General features: G+C 43.7%; 2 protein-coding genes and 1 long non-coding RNA gene across 4 annotated transcripts in view; 2 read left to right on the top strand and 1 right to left on the bottom strand.

Moving 5' to 3' along the window:
- GPLD1 (glycosylphosphatidylinositol specific phospholipase D1) overlaps window positions 1-8,467 on the top strand; it is a 44,439-nt gene extending 35,972 nt beyond the window's left edge. The window contains exons 19-25 of the mRNA XM_090039482.1: window positions 1,895-1,997; window positions 2,098-2,191; window positions 3,357-3,533; window positions 4,822-4,982; window positions 5,268-5,294; window positions 5,390-5,440; window positions 6,233-8,467. Of these exons, the coding sequence (XP_089895608.1) occupies window positions 1,895-1,997; window positions 2,098-2,191; window positions 3,357-3,533; window positions 4,822-4,982; window positions 5,268-5,294; window positions 5,390-5,440; window positions 6,233-6,310 (691 nt within the window). The 3' untranslated portion in view covers window positions 6,311-8,467. The remainder of the gene's footprint in view (window positions 1-1,894; window positions 1,998-2,097; window positions 2,192-3,356; window positions 3,534-4,821; window positions 4,983-5,267; window positions 5,295-5,389; window positions 5,441-6,232) is intronic.
- Window positions 8,468-9,382: 915 nt separating this feature from the next.
- Window positions 9,383-26,474, bottom strand: MRS2 (magnesium transporter MRS2). 2 transcript variants are annotated; one of them, XM_090039484.1, is made up of 12 exons: window positions 26,234-26,350; window positions 25,639-25,764; window positions 24,084-24,157; window positions 22,782-22,818; window positions 22,561-22,673; window positions 21,649-21,822; window positions 20,822-20,952; window positions 20,076-20,192; window positions 17,701-17,853; window positions 16,375-16,492; window positions 14,447-14,560; window positions 9,383-10,973 (listed from the first exon to the last, which is right to left on the bottom strand). In XM_090039484.1, the coding sequence occupies exons 2-12, from the start codon at window positions 25,643-25,645 to the stop codon at window positions 10,863-10,865; spliced, it is 1,149 nt and encodes a 382-aa protein (XP_089895610.1). In that variant the 5' UTR covers window positions 25,646-25,764; window positions 26,234-26,350; the 3' UTR covers window positions 9,383-10,862. The 2 variants fall into 2 exon arrangements, with proteins under 2 accessions (XP_089895610.1, XP_089895609.1); XM_090039483.1 differs by lacking the exon at window positions 25,639-25,764 and having other exon boundaries at window positions 26,234-26,474.
- On the top strand, window positions 10,981-25,647 carry LOC149868963 (uncharacterized). The gene is made up of 6 exons (XR_016441369.1): window positions 10,981-12,149; window positions 15,041-15,122; window positions 17,885-18,001; window positions 19,854-19,987; window positions 22,593-22,789; window positions 24,458-25,647. It is a non-coding gene; the product is annotated as an uncharacterized LOC149868963 (long non-coding RNA).
- Window positions 26,475-27,856: the final 1,382 nt, after the last annotated feature.

Below are 27,856 nucleotides of genomic sequence, written 5' to 3'. Positions count from 1 at the left end.
TCTTCATTGCATTGTTTTTATTTAAAAACACTGTAGCAGGAAGGCAGTCCTAAAAACATTGATATTACAACCCCTATGAGTTATTACTACTTGTGTACATTCAGGCAGTGCCTGTAAGCTTTGCTTATGAGGTAGACCCCATTTTATTAGGTGATGTGCAGTGGGAAACTAGAGTTCTAAAGGAACTGGCCGAGGTCATTGCAAGTCCCCTGGCACAACTTTATGAGCACTCATGGTGCTCTGGTGAGGTACTGGAGGACTGGAAGAGGGCCAACGTGGTCCCCATCTTCAAAAAAGGCAGGAAGGAGGACCCAGGAAACTATAGGCCGGTTAGTCTCACCTCGATCCTAGGCAAGCTGTTCGAGAAAATTATGCTGGCACACATCCAGGAGGGGCCAGCAGGAGACTACATGCTTAGGGGCAACCAACATGGGTTCATCAGTGGCAGGTCCTGTCAGACCAACCTGGTGGCCTTTTACGATCAGATCACCAGATCATTAGACGCAGGGGTAGCAGTGGATATAATCTTCCTGGACTTCCGGAAGGCTTTTGACACTGTCTCTCACCCTGTTCTCATTAAGAAACCGGGGGGTTGTGGTGTCGACACCCACACAGTCAAATGGGTCGCCAACTGGCTGGAGGGCCGCACCCAGAGGGTGATAGTGGATGGGTCCTTCTCAACCCGGAAGGACGTGGGCAGTGGGGTTCCACAGGACTCGGTCCTCGGGCCCGCACTGTTCAATATCTTCATCAGCAATTTGGATGAAGGGGTAGTGTTCAAATTTGCTGATGACACTAAGATGTGGGGGGACGTGGGCACACTGGAAGGATGCAACAGGCTACAATCAGACCTAGACAGGTTACAAGGGTGGGCGGATGAGAATAGGATGGGTTTCAACACAGACAAGTGCAAGGTGATGCACTTCGGGAGGAACAACCGGCACCATACCTATAGGTTGGGGAACTCCCCTCTTATCAGCACAGAGGCGGAAAGGGATCTGGGGGTCATCATTGACTCCAAGATGAACATGGGCTGGCAGTGTGGAGAGGCAGTAAGGAAAGCCAACCGCACCTTGTCATGCATCCACAGATGCATCTTGAGCAGGTCCAAGGAGGTGATCCTCCCCCTCTATGCGGCACTGGTCAGGCCACAGCTGGAGTATTGAGTCCAGTTCTGGGCGCCGCACTTCAAGAGGGATGTGGACAGCATGGAGAGGGTCCAGAGGAGGGCCACTCGTATGATCAGGGGGCAGCAGGGCAGGCCCTATGAGGACAGGCTGCGGGACCTGAACCTGTTCAGCCTCCAAAAGAGAAGGCTGAGGGGGGATCTTGTGGCCTGTTATAAACTAGTCAGGGGGGATCAGCAGGCATTGGGGGAGTCACTGTTCCCCCGAGCACCGCCAGGAGTGACCAGGAATAACGGTCACAGCTGGCAGAGGGTAGGTTTAGGTTAGATATCAGGAGGCGCTACTTCACTGTCAGGGCAGCTAGGATCTGGAACCAACTTCCAAGAGAAGTGGTGCAGGCTTCTACCCTGGGGGTGTTTAAGAGGTTAGATGAACATCTTGCTGGGGTCGTTTGACCCCAGTACTCTTTCGTGCCATGGCAGGGGGTTGAACTAGATGATCTGCTCAGGTCCCTTCCGACCCTACAAACTATGAAACTATGAAACTATGTTTGTGTCCTGAAACACTGATACCGTACTAGAATAGGCATAGAAATAATTACTATACTATTGGGTGCTTTAGCACCCAATATAAGATGCAAATGAAGGAAAATAGATCTATTTTTTCAATATGAGCAATGTTATTAGGTGTATATATATATATATATATACACACACACACACACACACTATTATTACTCTGACTCAAAACCATGCTGTATTCTCTAGTCCAGATTGCCACCTCTCATTTGATAGCAGAGAGAATGTTGGAAAAGTGTATGCATACAACCCGCCAAGCACACTCAGCTGGTTTGCTGTAACTGGAGACAGGGTAGGTAGGATGTTTCTTTCAGAATCATGGGAACTTAAGAATTATGTGAAATACAGTGATATTCCATGACACTAATTTGTGTGTTTAACAAAATCAATAGGAGATGGGCAAACTGGGTTTGTCACTGGCTAGTGGCTTTGTGTCTGTGGCTGGAATCCCAAGACATGTGTTGGTGGTTGGCGCACCTACCTCTGGTATGTCTTTCTGAAACCTGAGAGATGTTTATGCTCCACAGCATCTATTTCTCATACACAAGAATTACAAAAGCTAAGCTACAAGTGACTTCTTAATAGCCATGTGTTAAATTTATACATGTTGCAAAGTACTCATCAGTATTGCAGCCAATTTGTTTAATGTTTTGTTTTTTTCTGCAATGATTTTTGTTAGAGGCATAGTCTCATATTATATGTGTAACAGTGTTTCATTTGTAGGCCACATATTCCCTAATGAGAAAATCAGCATCATAGAAAATTAAGGTTGGAAGCGACCTCTGGAGGTCATCTAGTCCAACCTCCTACTCAAAGCAGGACCATACCCAACTAAATCATCTCAGCCAAAACTTTGTCTTAGCTGGGTCTTGAAAACCTCCAAGGATGGAGATTTCACAACCTCTCTGCGTAGCCTGTTCCAGTTTACTACCCTCCTAGTGAGAAAATTCTTCCTTAATATCTAACCTAAACTTCCCTTGCTGCAACTTGAGACTGTTGCTCTTTGTTTGGTCATCTGCCATCACTGAGAACAGTTTAGCTCAATCGTTTTTCAAACCTCCCTTAAAGTAGCTGAAGGCTGCTATTAAATTCCCTCTTGGCCTTCTCTTCTCCAAACTAAATAAGCCCAGTTCCCTCAACCTCTCCTCATGTCATGTGCCCCAGCCCCAGCCCCAACCATTTTGGTTGCCCTCCACTGGACTCTCCAATTTATCTACATCCTTTCTGTAGTGAGGGACCTAAAACTCAATATAGTACTCCAAATGTGGCTTCACCAGTGCTGAATAGAGGGGAATAACCACTTCCCTTGACCTGCTGGGAATATTCCAGCAAGGCATCCCTGTGTGCCATTAGCCATCTTGGCAACAAGGGCATGCCATTGGGCCTTGTTGTACTTAGCATAAAATGTATTGGTTAGGTTTTGCTCTGTAACTACCTTACACCTGTCTTATAACTTAAGTATTTCTTTAAAATGGAAGTATGATTATTTTTACTGAGATTACTACCCTAATTCTGTCTTGCCTCTGTGATGTCATTATTCTGTGGTGCTCTGTTCATATTGGGTATTGCCAATGTATTATTCATACTGAACCTATCCCTGGGACTGCATATACCTCTACTGTTCTAATTCTGTTACTCTGACTTCTTTCAGCCAGCACATCTAGGATTGTGTTTATACCCTCAGTACTACACCAAGCTGGGACTATTCTCATGTATGACTTGACAGACAGCACCAAGCCTTCTTTGCTCAGCACTTTCAGTGGGGACAGGAAGTTCTCTCGCTTTGGAGGAGCTGTACACTTAAGTGACCTTGATGGTGATGGATTAGGTAAAACTGCATGGGTGAAATTTTACTTTGAGCCACAGCAGACTTGCTCCTGCCATATTCATGGATACTCAAAATACAGTGGTTTTATAGATGGGCTCATGAGTGACAGGTGCTTCCTGAGCCTGGGGGGCACAAATCACCGGCTAGGGGGGTCCCCTAGCAGCTGATCCCTGAGCCTAAAATCACCAGTGGTGAAACTAGACGTGCACTTCTGCAGGCACTTCTGGTTTCATGGCTGTTGTTTCCAGGGGGTGCATGGCCAATGTCAGGGGGTGCATGTGCACCCGTGTGCACTCCCTGTCCGTTGCCAAGGGACGGGCTTACATGAACATCCTAAGGGGTTTTACCACTTGAACAATTTCAGTAACAAATCAAAATATTTTAATGTTATCCTTAGACCAGGGCTGTCCAACTGGTGAACCGTGGCCTGCATGTAGCCCACAAGGGGTTCATGTGTGATTCCCCACTCTTACCCAGCTGCCACTACCCTCATTACTTCGGGTGCAGTAGCAGCTGGTGTCTCCAGACTCCCCACTCCTTCCTCCTGTGGCTGATTCCTGCCTCTTCCCCACGGGCAGAACAGTGTGGCATTGTGGAGAGCTAAGGGTGAGTCCAGAGCTATACCTTTGGCAGTGGGTGCAGGGTGGGGGGAGAAGGCAGTGCTTGGCAACATGCAGGGTGGGGCTGCCGTGCAGCAGTGAGTGAAAGGGGGAGACCTCTGTGCATGCCCCCTGGGACTTAAAGCTGGACAGCCCTACCTTAAATTGTGGACACCTGTTATTAGATGTAAAACAGTGGTTACCAACCAGTGGATCTTGATCCACCAGTGGATCTCGGAGCCTCTTGGAGTCGATCTGGGGCTGGGGTCTGAGTGCCCACATGCATGCATGCATGCACACGCATGCCTCAGCCCAGCGGGTCAGTTTGTAGGGGAGGGAAAGGGTGAGGGCTAGATTGAGGCCCCCCGTGGTGAGGGACAGCACTGCAGAGGCAGGTGCAGGGGTAAGTTAAGTGGGGCTCTGGCCAGGTAGGACTTACCTGCTGTAGAGACGTGCCCCCCAATATTTTTTCTCCCTCTGCCTCCATCTGGCCCCTTCCCTCCCCACAGATTTACCTTTTGGGGTGGGTGGGGAGGGGGCAGCGGTGCATCTTGGGTTGCTTCTAAATGTCAAAGATGATCTACCAATTGAAAAAGCTGGAGACCACTGATGTAAAGCCATGGAAATGCCAACTGCTCTGTTTTGGTCTGGTATTTCCCCTTGATTGTCCTTGTGATGAATATTTGCAGATGAAATTATTGTGACATCCCCTCTGAGAACTACAGACATCACATCTGGACTCTTTGGTGGGGAGACTGGACGTGTTTACATATATAATGGAAACCAGACCACATTGGGTGATGTGACAGACCACTGCAAATCATGGACGTCTCCTTGTCCTGAGGACTGGGTGAGAAAACATAAGAGCAAAACTAGGAGATTGCCATGAGGACAACCAATTAATTGCATCCATTTATTTATTTTCATAAATAATTGGTATGCTAAGGCTTTGTTTCAGTAAAATATGTTGTTGCCTCTACTATCATTCTTTTAGAAATCCATGCAATTTGGCTCTCTTCATGTCCAGAAGCAATATTGCATAAGCTTTTGCTCTGGAGTCTCAGGCCCTTATTTTGCAAGTGACAATACTGTAAGCACCGTGGTAATAATAATCTCTCTCTCTTCTCTGTTCCAGGCACAATATGTACTGATTTCTCCTGAAGTGAGTAACCAGAAAATCAGCTGCTTGAAAGTAAGAAAGTTCCACTTGTTTTAAGTGAATATTCCTAGAACATAATGAGCAATCTTATTTTGCAGGAAAGATCAAGATTTGGGAGCTCTGTCATCACTGTTAAATCTGAAGCAAAGGTGAGGAAAAACAAATGCTGTTCATTTCTTGCCCGTATTTCCCTGCACCATGTGCATATGATACCCGGCACCATGTATATTGCCATTGATCTGCTGAATTCAGGGTGCTTTAAGGAAGTTAGGCTATCCCAGGGACTCTTCATATCAAAGGACTCCAAGTCACTGGGATCCTGTCCATTTTCTTCACTGGCTCCGTGTAATCAAAACACCAGCAATCAGTCAAGAGGACTGACTGTCTCTGTCAATCCTTGTCTAAATGGTTTAACCTCATGCTGCTGGAAAAAGGCCCCCCCATAAGGTTACTCGCTACCAAGGGCTGTTTCTCACATGGTAAACATTTTTCAAAGCATACACGCCTTTCAGGCAATGTTGGAGCAGGCTGCTCTACAAGCAGCTGCTTCCTGTATTTTCAGGCACCAAAAGACCCAGCTGTCACTCAAGCCTCATATTAGCTACAAAGTCTGTGCTGATGTTGGCAGCCCGTAAAAGAACACATGTAGATTATACCTGTGAAAGAATGTTTGTCGCATTGGTTATACTGGCTCCTCTGCTTTGTTGAACTATATCAGCAAAAAGGTTTTCAATGTTGTAACTACATCTCTGCTAGGGCCTTTGCTGACAGAGATGCACTAGTTAAGGGTGCGACAATTTCTTCCTCTTTATGCTTCTACCTGACACAATAATGACAGAACCTAAAGCTAGGAGCTAGTCACAGCTAGGGAACTCCAGGCAAGAACACCCTTTTTAGAAACGCAGCTGAATTTTGCTAACCTGTATTTTGTATATTTGCAGAGCGAAGTTGTAGTAGCTGCTGAGAGAAGCTCAGTGAAAGCCAGGCTTGGTGGAAGGCTTTTTCTCTATGCTCTCTAAGTATTTCCACTTGTTTACTGGGTACATGCCTGTCTTTCAGTGGAGCATCCATCCATATCCATGATGGATATCTATATTCATATCTTTTACTCTTCCCTATACTACACCAACTGGCTCAAAAGACAAGAGTAGCTCCTTCTTGTACATTATTTACGCAACAGGTAATAAAGTAATCAACATGCCTATAATGCTATTTTGATACATGTGATCCAGGATTTTAAAATATAAACTAGTTATGCTATAAATGGGTCCCTGGTAGATGGACAAGGGAAACTACACAGGGCTAGCTGCGTGAGGGTGCTGGAGAACAGATAGGCACAGCCTATTCAAAAGAAGCCTTTACCCTTTGAATCTTTGCGGAGGCACATATTAAGGAGAAAGACTGTCAGAGGAAGAGAAGAGGAGGACACACAGCATATGTCTGGAGAAGTTATAGAAATACTTTACTTTGAAGCTCAGAGTTGGGCTCCAGTAGGAATTATTCCTTATGGTTTTATGTTGGACTCAATGCCTGTGGTAAGTTTAAAAATCACTTTTTATAGGTTGCATTATGTCTTCAATTAATGAGCACTGTAGTTTTTATGGGACAAGTTAAATACTGAATGTATATCAATAATACATAATTAAATTATATAAGCAACAATGCGTGACCATTATTTGTGGATTTATTTTACAAGGTATGTATGTACAGAGAGTAAGTTAGAGAGGTAGCTAGGGAGCTATATTTGTTTGGGTTTTCCTTTTTGGTGGTACAAGTCAGTATTCAAAACAATGGTTATAATTCATTGTGGAAGAATACATGCAATTAAAAATCTCATTCAGAAGGAGTTTTTAGAAAGTACTTTTTAAAAGTGGCTGAAAATTTTTGGATTTAAAAGTTTTAGGCTTATGCATCGCTGCCTTGGTATCTAGACAGAATCCTTTCAATCTGCCTATAAAAGGAGAGAAAAGTTTGGGAGCCAAGAACCTGGAATGCATGGCTGGGGGGAAAACAGAACAAGCAAACACTTAGTGGTGCAAGGGACATAGATATTCAAAACAGAATATTATACCCAGGAATAGTTTTTGGAATGTGTTTTGCTAAAAAAAGTACTTAACATCCACAATTGCTTTGCAACCAAAGAAACCTTGAAAATACTTTGACTTTTTACTTGAACTTGGGAGACAGGCAGGTTTAATTGATCCTTTTTCCCATTTTTTTGAAGCTAAGAGAAGGGTTTTAAGCCATTTTCATTGCCACAGGATTATGCTAAGGTCAGTCCTAGTGAAATTCATCAGTACAATTTTTCTGAATTGAATCTGGAACAACACCCACAGCTTATTTTTAGAGCAATAAGAGGACTTCCATATTGTCAAACTAAGAAATTATGCAGATTGCCTAGAGTTTTTAAGCACTCATCCTGCCAAACATATTGTAATCTTCAAACAAAAACAAACAGGCTGGTTTTGTTACCGCCAAAGTTAGATAAGGGTATCTCCTTTCCTCTTTATTGCTCGTTTTCACTGACTGTCAGCAGACGGATATCTTGCATGGAAACCAGGATTCTGATGGAGTACCTGGAGATCTGAACTTTGGTGATAGCATCCATCTCCTAAATACACTGATAAATGAAATGTAGCAAAAGACTAATAGCCTAGTTTTAACTGCTATGCAAACATCTTATAATCAGCAAGTCAGAAACCAGGGTTGGGAGACCTGCCATGACCCCAGATGATTCCACCATTCTAGAAAAGAACAACTTTGAGTTCTCTTCATTAGGTGGCTCCTTCCATAACTCTGGTGAATTAGTTGTAATGAGTGGGTAAGGCAAGTGCTGCTGTTAAAAGTTCACCCCAATATGGAAATTAAGACCTTCAGCATCAGCTACCCCAAACAGCCATGTCTTAAGCATACTCTGGATGTACAAGTGGTGTACCTAAGGGAAGTCAAGTTATTTTCAGCATGCACGTCTGCTTTGAACATTCAGAGTAAAGCCATCAGACAACAGTGTTGAGACCTTGGAATGGGCAGTTTCCAACAGCTGTGCCATAAGGACAGGGGAGAAGGTGGACTTGCCGTGCCTGTGTTCTAGGAATACAGGATTCCCAGACAACCCCCCATTTGGCAGCTCCCAGGCAAAAGGAAGAAGGTTCAATCCAAAAGGATCTTTTGCAGAACATTAAGCAGCAACCTTACATGTTTAAAGGCATCATCCAAGGAAAGACTTATTGGTTACAATTTTATCAGAAGTGAAAAGCTTCACAGGAAGGCTCTTATTATTAAGTCTGCAAAGTTAAAGAGCTCAGTTTGCCAAAAAAAGGGTAAAATAGGTATTCATTTTATTTGCAGGTCTGAGGCAGAACAAAAGGAGCATGTCTTCTTTAAATTAAAATTGTTAAGTACTACACAAAACATATTGATCTGTGGCTGCTCAGTGGCAGTTTGACCCAAACCCTGCAGGTCACCATCTCAATTTTTTCATGGTTAATTTCAGATTGTTTTGTTATACATGACGACACATGGCAGTTTGAATTATACAAGTGTTAAAAGTTTCAGTGGTTTTTAAGAGTTGGGTTACTCCTGCGATAAGACTCTCGTTTTGAAAGGCTGCATATGTTAAAATTCTTTTATTATGCTTTAAATCAATTAAAGTACAAGCAAAAGAAGTCAAAGACTCCTGGAGACCTATTTCTGTAGGAAAGATAATTGCTGGCAAGCAGCACTGCAAGTCTTCCTAGCTGCCATACCAGTGTATTTTAACTCTGATAAAAATTCCTGTGTCCATACCCCTTCACTTGATGGCTTCTCTGGATAGGCCAGCAAAGGGCCTTCAATCCTGAATCACAGGTGTTCACTGAATGTGGTCACTTTCTGTAACAGCTGGACAGAGACCAAACCATCTCCTATCAATCATGGAACAGCCACCAGACTGGCAACTACCATTTTACAACTCAGCTTATAAAAGTATTTATAAATCCTATCAGTTAGATACTCACTTAATCCCTTTTACAACTATACTTAGTTTACAGCAAGACATGAAGCAAGAACTGTGTGTTATCTTCCTATAAGAAAGTTAAATCAGTTATCTGATAATCATTGGCAACCACAAGTGATTTTTACTTGAATTAAGGCAAAACACATAATTACACCAGATTCAATAGTGTCAAGTTTCTACAGGCTACTCCCCTGAGTAATGAGTCGTTTTAGCTGCTAGAATGATCAACCTTTCAGTCTGTCACATGTGCAGCTGTTCGTATGTTTAAGGACCTGGCTTACTGCCCTTTGCACAGATGTAACAGTTCCTTCCTCTACAAGGGCTTTATGCTCATTTTTCATAGTGGGTCAAACTAGCAGAGAATTAGGGTCAAATTTCATAGAGAAAAACTGCATCTCACTTAAAATTATGCAAGAGTTGAAGCAAATAAGGGGGCTGGTGTGGTATTTAACTCTTCCTTTCTCCTCTCCTAGAATCAAACCAGGCCTTTCAACAGCCTTCATCCCTCAGCTATGTAATGTAACCTAGTTGTTTTTCTTGTATTATCTTCAGATATGACCCAATTCAAATCCACACTTAGCTCCTGAACTCAACTATCATAAATAGTGATGAAACCAGCTGCAAGATTGCTGCCATCTGGCCTGTGGTTCCTCATAATCATCTTGACTTCTTTAAGAAGGAGGAAAACAAGCATCAGGCCAGGGCAATGAAAAAGAAAAATCAACAACTTGTTTCATTTTGTTTTAAACTAGATCTGGATCAGGCCCTAAGATAAGTCCTTACTAATAATATAAATATAAGGCACTATCCTAGTGCAGCTGTCTGAATACATCCATCATTTAGCACTGACTGTGATGCCTGAATTTTCATCTGCTTGCTAGTTTACATGTGTGTGCTATTCTAGGGCTTTAAAAAGAGACTAAGCACAGTGAGGCCTGGTTAGTTTCTGAATGGATGATTATCTCTACAAAATTTGTTATTTCTTATTCAAAATTAGATAAGTCATGTTGTCTTCTGGCTGCTGCTGAGTTAGTGGTAGTGCTTTACAAGAGATGTAGATACGACTCCTGCTTCTGTCATCTGCAAAGAAAATGGCTAAGACTTTTTAGAGAGCCTAGTGCTAGGTGCTTAACTCTTTTACTCAGCATCTGAATTGTCAGCTGACTAATACTCAAAACACTTCTTTCTGAGGACAACTATAGGCTCTTTATATTAAAACAGCTTGCCTCTCTATCTGTAGCACTACCTTAGCTGGACCCGAACAGTTACTAAATGGAGGCCTCAAGATGAAAAGCAAATGCTGAAAGCCTGCCCAATACAGCAGATTTATGTAATGTCCTAGTGTAACAAACAGGGATAAAATTAAAGGTGCTATGGGAATCTCTCTGCATTTACTGACTCTTGTGCAATTAAAACCTCCATGCATTTTTGTCATGGAATAGCCTTTGGTATGCCAGACTGATTCATCCAGCATTTAAAAATCCTTAAGTTTTTACTAAAGGGAGACCAAATGCAATAAAAGTATCTGAAGTTTATAATGTAACACTACCAACAACTGGAGACGAAATATTAAGTTTCTATTGGTTTGTCAATATGTTCTTGCTTGACCCAAAGGCTTCTGTTTTAAGGATGCTCTTCATTTCAGTCCTCCCTGCTGCTGGTTGAGTTTTTTTCAGCAAGGTGTGTACCTAGGTAAGATGCACAATAGGTACAGATTATTAAAATACAGACTACAGACTTCTGCCAGTTGTCTTAAGAGCACAGTCCCAGTGAACAGGGACTGCCAACAGGGGAGCAGTTTGCAGGCAATTCACAAGCCAGTTCGTGGGCAGGTGTACACCGAGCTTCCGACAGAGACTTTAGGTAAGTGAACAAGGAGGGAGGCTACTATGGGCGTGGTGACACAGAGCGCAGCCAGGGCCCCTGACCTGCTGCTCCCTCTGGCCCGGAGGCCTCCACCCAGACAGGCCCCTTAGGTCGGCAGTACCCTGGCCCCATCTATCTGTGGGGGCTGCCTGGCAGGTCCTCTGACGCCTGGAGGTAGTGTGGGGGCTGGGCGTTCCCTTGCCTGTCCCATATCTGCCCAGATTGAGGCCCTGGCGGGGCAGTTGAGGGAACTCCAGGCAGAGGTGAGCAGGCTGTGGGGGATCCGGGCTGCAGAGGATGAGATTGATGGGTACTTTCATTCTCTGCAGGACCAGATACCTGGCGCAGACACATCATGGGAGAGTCCCAGGGCAACTGAATGGAGGATGGTCACCTCCAGAGCTAGACACCGTACGGCTGTGACCGCTTCCCCAGTGCAACTGGGGAACAGATATGAAGCCCTGGCAGCACTGGAGGATGATGAAGCAGAGGAAGCCGCAGGGGAAGACACATCTGCGACAAACACTAGGCAGGCTGAGCAGCAGGAGGAAGAGACACCAGGTTATTGTGGTGGGTGACTGCCTCCTGAGAGGCACAGAGAGACCCATCTGTTGATTGGATCCCATGGCATGGAAGGTTTGCTGCCTATCCAGAAGCAGGATCCGGGATATCACGGTGAGGATTCTGACCTCATCCAGCCCTCTGATTACTGTCCCATGGTCCTTGTCCATGTGGGTACGAATAATGCAGCCAGTAGTTTGGACCATGTCATAAGTGACTACAGGGCTCCAGGCTTAGGAAGTCAGGGGAACAGGTGATCTTCTAGTGCATCCTTCTGGTCAGCAGTTGCTGTCAGCATCAGGACGCCTGCATCAAGGAAGTCAACCTGTGGCTCCGGAGTTGGTGCCATCATGTGCGTTTTGGCTTCTACAACCATGATCTGCACTTCCATGAGAGAGGCATCCTGGGACAAGATGGTCTTTATCTCTCTTCTAAAAGTAAGAGTCTGTTCTCTTACAGGTTGGCTGATCTCCTCTGAAGGGCTTTAAACTAGGTTCACTGGGGGATGGGGAAGCAGAGGATAAGGAGAACCTAGGATCAGTGAGCCACAAGCAATGCACTGGATTAGTCCAGGTGAGCATTAAGGGGCCCAACAGATATCAGGACAGAGGGTTAACAAGGGCAACCACTGAGGGGCTTAAATGTCTCTACAGTAATGCTAGGAGCATGAGCAGCAAGCAGGAGGAACTTGCAGTCCTGTTTGCAAGCAACAACTTCAACTTGGTTGGACTATCTGAAACCTGGTGGGACCCTACTTATGATTGGGCAGTAGGCATTGAGGGTTACAGGCTGTACACACAGAATAGAGTGGGGAAAAGAGAGGTGGGGTGTTGTTCTCTCTGTTTACATCCTTTATAACCAAGATGGGATCAGAGGGCCAGACGGAGGTATTTTGGGTCAGGATGCAAGGGGGTCGGGGTCTACTACAGACAGACACACCAGGAGGATGAGCTAGACCTGGAATTCTCTAGGCAGCTCTCAGAGGCTGTAGTCTAGGGACATGGTTGTCATGGGTGACCTAAACTACCTAGACATCTGCTGGGAGGAGCAGTCAGCCAAATTAACTGCTCACGTAGGTTCTTAACCTGCATACAGGACCTCCATCTAACGCAGGAGGTATACAATCCCATTACAGGGAACACCTTGCTGGACTTGGTGTTAGCTGCAGGGGATGACCGGGTGGGGAATCTGCAGGTACAAGATAACCTAGGGGATAGTGACCTTCGATTGACTGAATTCACTATCTAGCGAAGGATGGGTAAACTAACCAGCAGGGCTGAAGTGCTAGACTTTAAAAAGGCTAACTTCAATGTACTCAACAGATTAGTAAGCGAGGTGTTAAAGCTCAAGAACACTGGCGAAATGGGGGTCCAGGAAGGGTGGTCGTTCCTCAAGGGAGCGATCCTACAGGCACAGGAGACAATTCCTTTGTGCATAAAAGGGGGCAAAGGGGCCAAGAAGCCCTTTTGGCTGAACAGGGAAGTCCAGGAAAGCCTAAGGTCAAAGAAAGAGGGATACAGGCTGTGGAAACGGAGGTAACTACCAAGGAGGAGTATACCTCGCTGGCTTGCACTTGCAGGGAATTGGTTAGGAAGGCCAAAGCAGGATTAGAACTAGGCTGGCGACAAAAATTAAGGACAACAAGAAGTACTTCTTCAGGTATATAGGAAGCAAAAGGAAGGTGCAGGATAGCATAGGACCCCTACAGGACAAACTAGGGCAATTGGTGACAGAGGGGGGACAAAGCCAAGCTCTTCAATGAGTTTTTTGCATCAGTATTCCTAGACACGAACCAAGACAAATTTCCCAATTGGATCATAGACAGACACATGAGGGTTGCCAGGATCTGGAATGGACTTCCAAGGAAGGTGGTGCTCTCTCTTACCTTGGGGGTCTGCAAGAGGAGACTGGACAAGCACCTAGCTTGGGGTCATCTGACTCCAGTGCTCTTTCCTGCCCAGGGCAGGGGGTTGGACTTGATGACCTACCGAGGTCCCCTCTGACCCTAACATCTATGAATTTATATTCTCTAAAGTATCAAGAGAATCTGGCATCAAGCTCTTCACAATCAACTGCGAAGTGTAGGTACACAGGAATTACAAGTGTCCTAACGGGGGGCAAGGGGAGAAGGATGGAAGGTCAAGATATCCTGAGCATTACTTCCCAACATAAGCATGACCATCTTTTCTTTCATAGTTAACCTCTATCCTTGTCTCCTCTCTCCTACCTTGGACTTTGTTTAGAATACACACCACCAGAAATACCCTCCACAAGAAATCTCCTTTCTGCTCAGGGTAGGGCTGGGGCACAGAGAACAGGAAAGCAGAATTCTAGGGTGCTACCTCAGGCTGAGCTGAATGGTACAGAAGTGGAAAAAGGATGCTAGAATGGCAGTACCATCTTGCAGCCATATAATCAGCTGCCCTGAAAGCTGCTATGGAAAGGGAGAAGATATTTTTGCAACTTTTAGGGAGTCTCTTGGCCTGTGCTGTGAAGTACAGCGTTTACAGTGTAACAGTCTATCCAAGGTTCCTCCATTTGCTCCTCCCACTCCCACTTTGCTTATCCTATGCCTGCCGAGGAAGGGCCACCTACACCCTGAAGCTGGGGACGAAGGGTTAGAACAAATACTTCCACAAGCTGTGTCCCTCCTCTCTCTTCTTTAATCAACTGGTACATGTGGTACCACCTGTCCAGCCAGAAATAAATAGAAACCTTAGCCAGCAATACATACCTGTGGAGGTATCGAAGGTTCAAGATGCCGCCCAAGGAATGAAAGCAAACGCCGCCACATAAGGCCACTTCCCAAAAACATAATCCCTGTCACCAGCCAAAATGCTCTGAGGTCCTAGCAATGGAAGAAGTGTTAGTCAAGCAGGTTACTTGGGGTGTGTGATCACCAAGATTCCCTGCCTCTGATTTCATTCCACATCAGGCTGACCGTCTGTTGGAGGATGCATGACTTCAGGCACTTGCTGAAGTCTACCAACACCATGCACTTAATGCGGTTGAGTAATTGCCACAGAAAGGAATCTATGCCTCCATCAGCATAACACTGTTTCAAAGACTATGTGCACAGTCATGTTGGCCCATGTAGCATTTCTTATAGAGATGGAAGAATAAAAGCAAAGCATTTAGAAATGTATAGTCTCCCCCATCATTTCCCATATTTTTCCACTAGAGGGAAGGAAGGAAAAAATAAGAACTGTATTCCATTTTAGTGTAGTGCATACATGTGCGGATGATCCTACTATCTGGGTGTAACAATACTACTTGCAGCACAGCCTGGCTACTAGCCAGTGACTGATTTTTATATTCTTGTATACAGTACAAAAGACATTCTTGCCAGGCTTTTTACAAGGGTGAACAGCCATTCAAGAGAATTAACATAGCCTACAGTCAACCATTGGGTAAGTACAGTTTTCTCTTTTTATTCCCCATCCCAGGGAATTGCTCTTCCTGGTAAATAGGGGTGTACAGAAAGAGTTTTTTGGCTAATACCGATGGCCAATTATTAGCCAGCTATATTGGCCAATACCAATCCGATTGCCGACATACTGCCCGGCAAGTCTGGAAAGCAGTGTCTGGCTGGTAAGTTGGGGGGGGCAGGGGGGAAGAAGGGGTGTGGGCAGGAGTGGAGCTGGGGCAGGTGCTACCCAGCCAGGGTAGGAGGGGGCAGGGTGGGGAACAAAGCTGAGGGCCGCTTGTCTGGAGGGGTGAGGGGGCGCTCCTGCACGCACCTCTGAGAGAGGTATGGGGGGGGCATGTGCGTGCAGGGCAAGGGTGGGTTGGGGGCTGCATTAGCCTCTTCCCAGTGGGGGGGAGGAGGAGGGGGCAGTGCTAGGAGGGGGGCTATGGCCACCTCAAAATTTGCCGTAGCCTTCCCTCTCAGGCCCAGCCCACCCCACTCCCCCTCCCCGGTAGAGGCTAGTGTAGCAGGCAGCTCACCTTTGCCCCACATACAAAACTGGGGGCACATACCTCCTATTCCTCCCCTGAGGGTATGCACAGCAACAGAAGCACCCCCTCTACTCCCCCAGATGAGCCACCCACAGCTCCATCCAACATCTTGCCCTACCCCAGCTGGGCAGCACCTAACTCTGCCCCTGCCCCTCACTCTGGGGGCCTCGATCTGCCCCCTCTATGCCTCTTTCCTTCTCACACCCAATGCCCCTTCTGCCCTACAGACTTACTGGCCAGTCACTGGTCTCCAAACTGCTGGACTGCATTCCTGCCTACACGCATGCTGCAGCTGTACACATGCACGCGACATTTGATCGGTGACATTATTGGCTGCATCAGCCAAAAAAGGCTGATTGCTGATAATGCCAATTTTCTTTAATCACTGCTAATGCAATATGGACCGATATATCAGCGCACCTCTACTGGTAACCCAGAAGAATGCGCATACACCAGATGGCTTATTTTATGACAGACTTATTTTCAGACTGATTTGCAGTGAAAGAAGAAAATTACTGCTTTAAAACTACAAACAGTGGGCCTGATTTTTCTGGTCACTTACAGCAATTTAAGTCTGGATTTATGTTACTGAAGAGAATGGAGTTTAAATCTAAAAACTGGTGGAGACTATAAGCAGAACCCATATTTTTCAAAACATTTATCAAAGCATTTGTCATTTATCAAAGCAGCATTAGTTCTCACCTCTTCAAGTGTGGATTCCAAGTTCATACCAAATGCTACTCCTATCAGTCCAAAAAGAGAGAGGGAGAAAGTCCCCATGGTCAGCTGTAAGTTCAGTCTCATCATAACATTACGGTGACTGGAGAGGAAAGGAATATTTATGAAAAGAATGCAAATATCTCCTTGCTATCTGATGCTCAAATTTTATATAGTCTGCACTAAACTGCAACAATTGGTAAGAGCAAACGTTGCTGGAATCAGGCGACACAGAAACAAGAGCTTTTGAAACAGGTGATTATTCCAAAGATGTTCTGAAACTGCTGCATCAGGATCTCTAGGGTGGCACACTCAACTTAGCCATCAACAGGCTTGTGGGTCTCGCACAGTTTGTATGTGCAGAGTAATAGTACAAGCTCATGGAAACTTGCATTTTGCCCCTAACAGAATTGAATCTTTTTTTTCCTTAAATTGTCTTTTTTCTTAACAGTATTTTTTTTTTTAATCTTGCAAGCATATTTAGAGAGAGAGGGTCAGAAAATGCTGCAGACTTTAAAGTTGAGTTTGTTAGGGTCTATTCCTCATACTTCTCTTGAGGAAAGGCTTTTTTGCTGGCCTTCTGACAGAAGCATTCAATAGATGCTGTACAGAGAGCTCTCCAGTGTATTATGTGCTGCTTCTAAGCATTCAGACATAGACATTTGCACTTGTAAGCTTAAGACTTTAAGGAAAACAAACTATGCAGAAAGCTTAGTGTACAATAAGAAAAATTTCAGCCTTCTATTTATGAAAATTTCAGACCATTAGTTAAATTCACTTCACACTGTTACTGCACCATCATATTTAGAGCTGATGCCACTTCTGATAAAAGTTGAATCCAAGATAAACGAATGCAATGGTTTTTGAAGGCAGACACCAACACTTATACCTCACTTACATTTGAGAGCAAAATCAAATGTGTTATAGTTTTGTTTCCTTATATAACAAAAAACCACAGCTCTACTTTCTCTGTGAACATGCAAGCATTTTCTTTACTACATCTTAGAATCATGTGGAATGAATTTCCCAGTCCCTGGCTCCCCATTTTTATTGAAGCTTGGCTAATAACCAAACTTGTTTTGCATATTCTAATAAACCTGTTCTGTTGCTTTTTATGGCCCAGAACATACACTGGGAAAGCAAAATGTGGCTTCCACTGTTTGTGCTTTTCAAAGATATAAGACCTCAAATGAAAAAGAGTCCAGTAATCAATTTTCTCTTCAACTAATTTGCAAAAAAGGTCTTGCAGAAGTTAATGTTGCCTACCTTCCGACCATCTATAAGTGGTACATGGTATAAAGAGTAGCTAACCTGTCCAGGTTGATAAAGATGATACTTTCTGAATCATCGATCAATACTCTGAGTTCACGAGCTTCATTAACAAGATCTTCAGTTTGTCTGTAATAATTCTCCAACAACAGTTCCATTTCTTCTGCATGATCAATTCCAGATGTACTCTCCTTACTGTAAGCAACAATTTTTATTTTCCTGTTAGGTATCAGCAACACTTGTCTACAACGTGCCTCTCAAGAGGAGACTCAGAACAAAATAGTGAGGAGAAAAAAAACCCTTTAATAGTCACATCTGACACCAATGCTCCCTAACCCATCAGGTATGTTGGAAACCTCCACTGTTACTAACAGCATAGACAAAAATGGTACATGTTCTTTCAGTTTTTAATCAATTGACAAGCAGAGACAATCAATTACTTTGATCAATAAAATGAACTGCCATAATATAAATGCGTGCAGATGATGTACAAATCGTTTCCCAGCATTAAATGGTGACACTTTTTTAAAAGGAGAATTTTAAATGTTTTTGGTGCCCTCAAGTGGTGGAAGTTGGCAATGGTGCTGAAACTCTCCTTTCCCCTAGCGATTACACAAGGAGATCTGTTGACTTAAGTGCTGGATTGGAAAAATATTTATCGTCTTCAGTTATGCATCAACAGTGACTATGGTGAAGCACTCTGTGAGCAGAGGAACCTGTGGCCATTACCCAGTATGTGAAACTGTTTTGGCTGTTTCCTGATCTGAAGTCTGAGCAATCATAGTCTCTCTCTCCAAATGATTCAGTTTCTACCTGGCAATGGCCACAAGAGCTGGAGCACTTGGTCACTCTCTCTAGGACAGAGTTGATTGAGGTCAATTTCTGGAGTTATTTTGGATTTTAATTTCACAAGGCAAAAATTGAGTTCTTAGAGATCAAAAATAGCTAAAGCATACAACACAGGAGAGAAGCCTAGAAGAACTTCCACTTTTTTCCCCAATGGTACAACTTTAACAGCACTGTTTACCAGAGGAGATTGGCTTCTCCTCTGCAGAGTCTTCAGTGAATGCTATTTGTGCTTGCCTTCTCAGGGGGGCAATTTAAAAGAATCCCTGTAAATCTGATTTTTTCTAGCAACTGTTACAACCATGCTGAAGTAAGTATTGGGATAAGAGGACACTCATATCTCTCTTAGAGAGGATACTTTGAGGCAGACCATTTGATTCAGAATCTTCCAGTTTTAGAGGCTTTGGGTGTAAAGCCTAAGAAAGCTTCAGTGCCCTGACACCAGCTGTACCAAGCACCCCAAGCTCAGTTCTCATTTGTGATTGCCTTTGCATTAACCCTTGTACAGATCTAGGAAGAGAGGGACTCAACAACAAGCCCAAAAGACTTAAAGGTAAAGTCCCTTGATGTTCTGCTGACACTCCTAATGAAGCTTCATGACATGTAGTTTCAAGCTGACAAGTAACTATGTCAGAGTCAATTTACTCATCCTTACATATAACTGCTCCTTTCTCCCCTAGGTACACTTCCCACATCTGTCATGTTTCACCTGTAATTCCTTATCACCCCACCTCTTGGGACTTTTATAATCTATTTAGACTGTAGCAGCTCGTTAGGGCAAGGAACTGGATCATGTCACTAAAGCACCTACTGCACCTGTGGCACTGCATAAAAATCATCAAATCAGTCTGTGTTCTCAGCTTCCCGAGACCCATCAGTCTGTCAATACATCCAGTATCCAAGTATAAATCAGGCCAACATCTTGTCAAGGAGAGTCTCCACTTTTTGCTTTTTAATTTAATGGCATTTTTGTTAAAGTGACCAGTGCCACTGCTGTGTGTGCTACTCTACTCAAAATGGTGTCATAGGGCTATTTTAGCTATATACAGTTGTCTCGGGGTGCCATGTATTACTGCTGTATAGTTTTGCATGAAAACAGTATTCAGTGTTACTATCATGAGATTCCAGTTCCGTCCTATGAACTCTGCTAGTGGGCAAAGTTAGCAGCAAGGGAAGCATGGCAGTTTATTAATACTGGGATGTAAAACATTTGATCTATACCAACATGAACTTTAAGCATGTATGAAAACAACAGAAATTTTCCATTCTTCTTCTCCCTGAAATATATTCTAAAAGTTTTATCTTAAATTACAAACTGAAATAAATCTACTCTCTCTTTGCTTTCTTAGTCCCATAATTTTCTCATGTGGAGCTATAATGCCAGCCAGCTATTATAGATGGATGATGAAGCAGCACCCTTAATGCTCTCATCTTGACGCAAGTAGTTTTGTTCCATCTAGGATGACGGGAATTTTTTTTGAAGGTAAAGTATTAGGATTTACAAAGTGACTTTTTTTTTTTTTAGGAGAAAATTCCTCATCTAAATGTCCCAATTTCCCTCCCAAACTTACAATACTTGTGGATCAGTCCATTTAGTTAGACAGAGCTCTTCTATTAATTCTTCTTCATCCAAGATTTTCAGCAGAGTTTCTTTGAAAACTCTGAGATCTGTTTCTAATTCTGACAGGCTAAGAGAGAACACAAAGAGGCAGACAAGCCATTACTCAGTCTCATTGGCACTGCTGTAGAGAAATAATCATTTCATACTCATTTCCCAGAGATCTTGTCAAAATAGAATCACTGGAGGAAAGTTGCTTGGAAATTTAAATCATCTAGCCCTTACAGTCAGCTATGGTACTAATACATTTGGGGAAAAACTGCTCCATAATCACAAATCCTTAATTGCAAGACGTTTCTGGACATGTCTCCAGGGACCAAGTTTACTCAGAAAAATAAAGTAGGATTCAGGCAGGAAATCCACATTTCATACTGATATACAATGATAGCCCAGTATGCTCACTTATTTGCAGCTTTCTTTAATTTTTGGAATCATTTATCTTATTTTTACATTACAATGAACATGCTAAATTGTTTAGCATTATTGTTTGATATAATATACAACCTAAGAAAGTAAGTTACATTTCTATCAACTCATAGCAGGAGTATCTTTATTACCAAATATTTCATATACTTGCATTTACGGTAAAGATAAAAATGCACAACTCTACAGTAAAGCTTTCCGCAGAGCTTCCCCCCCACCGCCTCAAAGTATCACCGTACATCATTTCTATTCTCTCTATGGCTTACTCTTATTTACCTCTTGCCATTTTGTAGTAGAACATGTAGTTTACTCCTATCCACAGACAAAAGCTTGGGGTCCACTAGAGCTTCCAGTGTCTCAAGGATCTGAGGCTGCAAAAGGTTAAGTCTCGCCTGCAGTTTGCTGATCTAGATAACAACATGATCCTTCATAAGAATTAAAACAATCCTTCTAGAATGGCCTGGGCAACTGACCCCTCTCACTGACCACATAATTCACTGCAACAGGTAACTGTATAATGGACTTTTCAGTAACTAGAAGATGCCTGGAATACTGTCATCATTTTCAAGGAGAAACCAATATTAGAAGACAATGCTTTTGAAAAGTGTTGTTACATAAAACTGAAATCTGATGCTAGCTATACTGAAAAAAAGGCAAGGTGAGGCTCATGTATTTAAAAAGTACTCCACCTAACAAAAATGCGGTTTTCATTAACAACAATATACTTTAAGACTGGAAGGAAACGCTGTGAGCAGTTGGTATGATCTCTGCAAGGCAGGCTACAAACCATTGGCGCAGCAAATTCTACAAGAAACTATAATAAATTTGAGAGACATTTAAAAGCTCTAAATAATGAAAAGTCTACCATGTCCTTGGAGAAGCTGCTCTAGTGGCTAACTGTCCTCCTTATCAATATATCGGGGGGGGGGGGTGGAAACAAACAAAACGAACCCCAAAACAAACCTGAAGTACTGCTGCGAAGATTAAAGAGAAAAAGATTTAAAAAACCCTCAAAAAATAGTCACTCCTATGAAACAACATTTTCAAAAAATAGCTTAACACACACATACAATTTAAATGTACAATAACAGCAACCAGCTCACCCAATATTGCAGGATTGCTTCAATGGCTCTAAATTCGAAGGGCAAGGAATACGTAACTAGCTGCCCTTCTCCAGCCAGTTGAGGTGCTAATTCTCTGGACAGCCAGTGTTCCATATTCATATTGCGATGATCTAGTATCAGAAGAAACTCTGGTGATACCACAGCCTTCAAAAACTTAAAGAGAAAGTGCATTTAGGCAGAAGTTTAGACTTTGTGAAGATTACTGTATTCACCCAAATCTAAGACTATTTTGAATTCAAGACTATCTCCCAATAATTAGATTCTATATATGGAAAATGTATACCTTCTTATATAATAAAGGGCTTAGTCCAGCTGTCCGTAACACTGTTGGAGCACTCTGGTTAGTAAAACAACCAATCAGAATGAGGACCACTGCTATGACAGCAGGGCCGGAGGGGGGTGGGGCAGGAGAGGCCAGCACTGTTGGCCTCACTGCCCCCCACCCCCCAGACCTGCTCCTTAGAGGTGGCAGAGTGCTATCATGATGGCAGGGAGAGAGCCCTGCAGGGGGCCTTGCCCCCTCCACGCTCCATTCTCACTGTCATGATGGTGCTCCACTGCCTCCGAGTGGATGGTTCTGTCATAGTCATAAACAGAAGAGTCTGACCCTCGTGAGAGAGGAAGACATTCTGTAAACTGGAAGGAGTTCATTAGTGCAAGCTATTGGAGAGCCCAACATAAAGAAAAGCTATTCTACTTTAGGATATTCAGTACCAAGGTGATCTCCAAGGAGAGGTGCATAATAATATATGCAAGATCACAACTAGCTGATATTAAGAGGATCCCATGACTAGAACATAACAATATAGGTAAAAAAAACAGTTTAAATTTGCTTTAAGTTATATTGACAGTTATAAAGATTAAGACCTACTCAAACTAGTATCATTTTACCTCCATTCTCATGATGATCTTGTTGTTCCTAGGTTCAATGCTCACTAGATGCTGAAATCTTAAATCTCGAGCTTGGAGACCCAGTTCCTGGTACAACTCTGTTTTTTTTCTTTCTACCAAGGAGATGTTTAAAAAAAAAAATAGGTGGGAAAATTATTGGTGCATTCTATATTGTATAAGAGAAACAACAGATGGCAAAAGAAAATTAAAACTCTACCTACCAAAAGAGGTAACATTTCCTTCCTTGTCAAATTTCATCTGAAGGTGGGGGGGAAAAGAAATATTTTGTCTTCATAAAGCTGCTATAAACTCATAGGAAGAAAGTTGTGTGAATTGCTTGTATTTGCCTAGAATAGTGGTTTTCAACTTATAGGCCGTGGGTCTTTGGGGGTCCGAAGACTATGTCTAAGGGGTCCACAAAAGACGACTATGATCAATCAAAAATATATGAATACCCGGTTTTACAATTTAAAAGGATCTGTGCACGTACATTCAAAATCTCCAAAGTGCTCCATACCTCCATTTGAAGTTTTTAGGGGTCTGCAACTGAACAAAGGTTGAAAACCACTAGCCTAGAAGTCTAGCGGGGTATATTTTATCCCACCTCAGCAAACTGTCTTCAAGTCATATGGAACATCTTTTTAGCTTAGCTGTTTACTTCTCAGGAAAAAGAAGGATTTTTACACAGAATGAGGTTTATTACAATGGCCAAAATAGAACCCCTTTACATTCTGCATTGCAAATGCTGTTGTTTTATCTTGTATTCTCTTAACTGGACAATTTGCAAAGAGAAGGGCAAGCACTGTGGAAAGGCGTTTACAGTGACACATCAGGAATATAATAGATGGTTACATTAGCGTGCTGAGTAGTAGATAGCATCAACACCTTACTGACTGCATTTACATCCCAAAAGTAGCAAATATGACACATGTATTTGTCTGGAAAACTTAAAATTATTTCTATTGGAAAAACTGCAAGGATTGAATCAAATTTACAGTCTTGCCTTTAAGATGCACACCTGATTCAAGAGAGCTTTCATTTTTTAAGCTAGTGCTTTTATATTAAATATCAGGTTGCATGTGGCTGAAAAAAACCCAGCTCCATGGATCTCACTAAGGGATTAGGGACTCCATATGAATCCATGCTTTCTACTGGTTTATCTGTTACAACTGCTTACATCTGTGGTTACACCACTTCTTGGTGTCAAACAGTTTGCAAACAGACAACCATCTGTTATCTGTGATGGATCATCATTACATTAATTCTATCAACTGTATATATAAAAATGATATTCCTTCTAGCACTCAGAATTGCAGACATGATAATTCACTGTTTTAGTATTGAGAAAATGGTTCCTTCAGTGGGGAAAGCTAGGACTGTTTTTAAATGTAGGAACAGACACACTGACGACACATAGGGAGAACAACCAGTTCTTTCTGTTGAGAATTGTTCTTAAATTAAAAAAATTACTGTAAGCTTAGATCAGCTGGTCCCCATTGGCTGAGACACAGGAATACACTTACCACGGCAAAAATGGGTGATACACTAGCTAACGTGGCTTGAGAAGCCTCTGTACTTGCATGGTGCCATAGTTCATCTGAAGAAAAATATTCACCAGTTACAATTTTCTATTCTGTGCATGCAGCGTTTTGATCAAAAGATAGAGATTTTTTCATTAGAGATTATTTCCCCATCTCTCTACAGTAAGTTGATAACTTATAAATAGCCTAGTTAAAGAGCCATCATCAAATTAAATAGGGTGGGGGGCAAAGGGGGGAGGGAGAGTAAGAAAGCAGTTACCACATTTCTTTCTGAGTGTAAGCTAATGGCTGTGGTTATAATATATACGCACATTTCGTTATTCTAAATGTCTCTTGTATTTCTCTTTCTATTCTAGGAACAGCAGAGACTCCCTATGCCTGAAGAAGAGTGACGGCCCGAAAGCTTGCCAAGAACTTTTTTCCAATTACTCAGTTGGTCTAATAAAAGAGATCACATCAACTCAAAGAACCTAGCCTCTCTACATCCTTAAACCAATACAGCTACAACCAAGAACCTCTTCCTATTTGAAGGATTTATTGTGTTATACAAACAACAGAAGAAACTAACCGTGTATGCAAAGAGCAAAATAAAAATATTTTCTTCCTCATAGTAATTATGTCTTTTACTTTAATGAATGAAAAAAGAATGGAAATTAAATTAAGTTAGAGTAACATGTAAGAACTTAAAGCAGTTGTAGAACTGAAACAGCTTTGCCACAACAAACTATATGTGAAGAAGTTTGCTCGCATGGAGCTCAGTGTAGGGACCGGGACTCCATTTGTTAAGCAAATGAGTTATTTCCATGTTTGGGTGGTGAAACTTAGTGTTTTTCATCACTGGATCCTAAGCTGCTTTATAAAGATTTATCTTCAACTGTGAAGTGACTTATCCACGGTCATCCTGTAACAACAAGGCCGTGTAACACTCAGATGCTCAACTTTGTAGCTAAGAGTCTTATAAGCTTAAGTTTGACTATTCACGTTTTCAGAAATTAACCACCTTAGTTGACATTTGGGTCTTTAACAGGTTTTATACTGTCCCAAGTGTACAGAGACGATGAGTAAGGGTCAGGTAAAATGTAAAAAGGACTAGTATGTCCATTTCATTAATTAGCTGTCAAATATTTCAGTCAACTAATTCAGGACCCGTTTGTCCAATTTGGAACAAAAGCCCCATTTCACAGAGGTCCCAGGGACTCCAGCCCCTAAATTTGGGCCTGTCCTGAAGATTCACAATGATTATTTTATGCTTTGACTCCTGAATAAATGCAGCTGCTTTTTCAAAGGTGCTGATCACTTACGACTCCATAATGCAGTACACTTGTGGGGTGACCTAGACCCAGTGCTTCTCAATCTTTTTTTAGACTGAAAGACCAGCTCTTAGCTTTCACTTGTTTCTTGGCTATGGAACAAGTAACAGAAAAACTTGTCTAGCAAAGAGCTCAGGGAGACTACAGCGGGACAGAATATTTCTAACACTGCAGATTCCCATCTGGTTTCCCTCGCGAATCGTGCCTGTTCACCCGAGGATACTGACCCTGCATGGTGCTCCGCAGAGCCCTGAAAAGGACCTCCAGGTCCACTGGGGGGCTGTGGCCTCCTGCCTGAGAATCACTTACTTAGACTCAGGCTCATGGACTTAAAATGTTTCAGGCAGGCCTATCTGGTGGGCAAAGAAAGAGATGCACAGGACCACAACAGAAACTGTTCACCCCCCACCTTGTTCCTAGAGGAGGCTATTAAGGGGGCTCCAACACAGCTATTGGGACTAAAGCAATAACAAGTGCTCCAAGGGGGGACATCGAGCAAAGTGCACTGACCAGTGCCCACTGGCCCTTGAACAGGCACACATGCCCCCCGCATGTATACACACCCACCCACCTGTATACACATGTGTACTCACACACATGCACACCCACCCACCCACCCATATGCACATGTACATGTGCATGCACCCACCCACTCAACTGCATATGCATGCTACCCACTTGCACACACATGCAGGGACATGCGTGCAACCTGAACACGCGCCCAACCTGAACACGCACGCGCCCCAACACGCATCCACGCCTAGGGGAAGCGCCGGGGGCGGAGCAGGCTGCAGGTCCTTACCCGCCCCGGGCACCACTTACTTGCCCAGCGCAGACTCCAGGCGCGCGGCCGCCTCCCGGGCGCCGCCCCCAGCAGCAGCGCGCGCTGCCCGGGCCATGACGAAGCGGCTGCGGCGGCGCTCGCGAGCTTCCGGGCGGCCTCGAGCGAGCCCCCCGCCAGCAACCGCCGCATGAGCAGAGGCCGCACGCGGTCCATCAGGGCTGGCTCACGGCGCACACATGAAAGCCCCGGCGGAGGGGGGAAGAGGCGGGAAGAAACCGCGCGCATGCGCAAGGGTTGGGGAAGGAGGAAGGAACCGCGCGTGCGCAGCAGGCTCCGGTGAGGGCAAGCACGGGAAAGCAGCTGCGCGTGCGCAGGCGCATGCGTGAGGGCGTCTAGCGAGGGCTTTTGTCGCCTGGTGGAGGGCTGCGGTGGTAGTGCACATGCGAGCTGTGTTAGGGGTGTCGGTGTGTCCATGCCAGGCCCTTATCCCTGACTGAGCCTGAGCCAGTCTGCGTGCGATTCTGATGCATAAAGCGGTTCGTTTCTCTGGAGGCCCGCAAAAAACTCACAGACACACATACATTAAACGGCACAAAAGTGGCATTTGTTTGCAAACAAAGGTCAGAGCAGAGTCAGGTACTCAGATTACTCTGACCCTGCATTGGTATTCGCAAGCGAAATTCATCTTCTCTCTCCTGGGCATGTGTGCAGAAACAGGAACTCTTACAGCTTACTTCCGTTTCATACAAACATACATGTAAGTTACATCACTACATACATCGCATGTATAGTATAATTAACTACTTAAGTATGCAGGGCGGAGAAGTAAATATGCATCAGCTAATTAAGCATGCTCAGAAACTACAACAGGTCACCAAAAGTTTACTTTCCCCCCCCGCCCCTTTCAAGGACACAGGTAATTGAATTTTGGCTCCTGCAATCCTCATGAGAAAGACTTAAGGCAGGTGAGGGGGAAAAACTGCAATTAGCATAAGAAAGGCTGTAGCAAGGCTGGGAAAGAAAAAGTCCTTGGCAGTATTTCTTTCTTATCAGGTGCAAGATGCAAGCTGCGCATTTCTAACAATATTCTATTTCTAACAATTCTGCCAGCGTTGCAAGGTGTACGATAGTTGTCGTCTTTGGACAATAACTTTGACTCTTGTACGATGTATGACCCCTAATAGCAGTCTGTTCAAAATGCAGGGTCATTATGAAGGCTGCTAATTGATGCAACAGATGCAAAACCCAAATCACTCTCAGGGAATCTTAACTAACTTTTGGGTTTTTGTTGTTTTTTTTCTTTTTTAAAATTTTCCATGTTCCCAGCCAAATTTGCCAATTCAAATTCCAAACCTGTGAGTCAGTCCAGAATCATAAGTGGCCGTACTCCCAATAAACATCCTCCCCCCTGCCTGGGGCTTCAGAGGTTTCCAAATCCTTTGGCGGGCATCCTACGTGCAGGCCCAAGCTCAGAGGCTTGGGGTTCAGATGCCCCCTGGGTTTTGCTTGCCTTCAGCCATGTGGCTGCAGGAGCAAGCTAGGGAGGAGTCTCCCTTTTCCATAAAGTAGGCATAAAGCCAAGACCTTCCCCCTCCAGCAGCTAAGTGGGAGGTTTACTATATGTTACCTTGGCAGGTACTATCCCCATGCCAGGAGAAAAG

The sequence above is a fragment of the Crocodylus siamensis genome, chromosome 3 (genome assembly GCF_052110815.1).
Source record: "Crocodylus siamensis isolate JL-2025a chromosome 3, ASM5211081v1, whole genome shotgun sequence".
NCBI classification, from domain to species: Eukaryota; Metazoa; Chordata; order Crocodylia; family Crocodylidae; genus Crocodylus; species Crocodylus siamensis.
The sequence above is the reverse complement of the archived record's forward strand: the minus strand, read 5'-3'. Positions and strand labels throughout refer to the sequence as shown.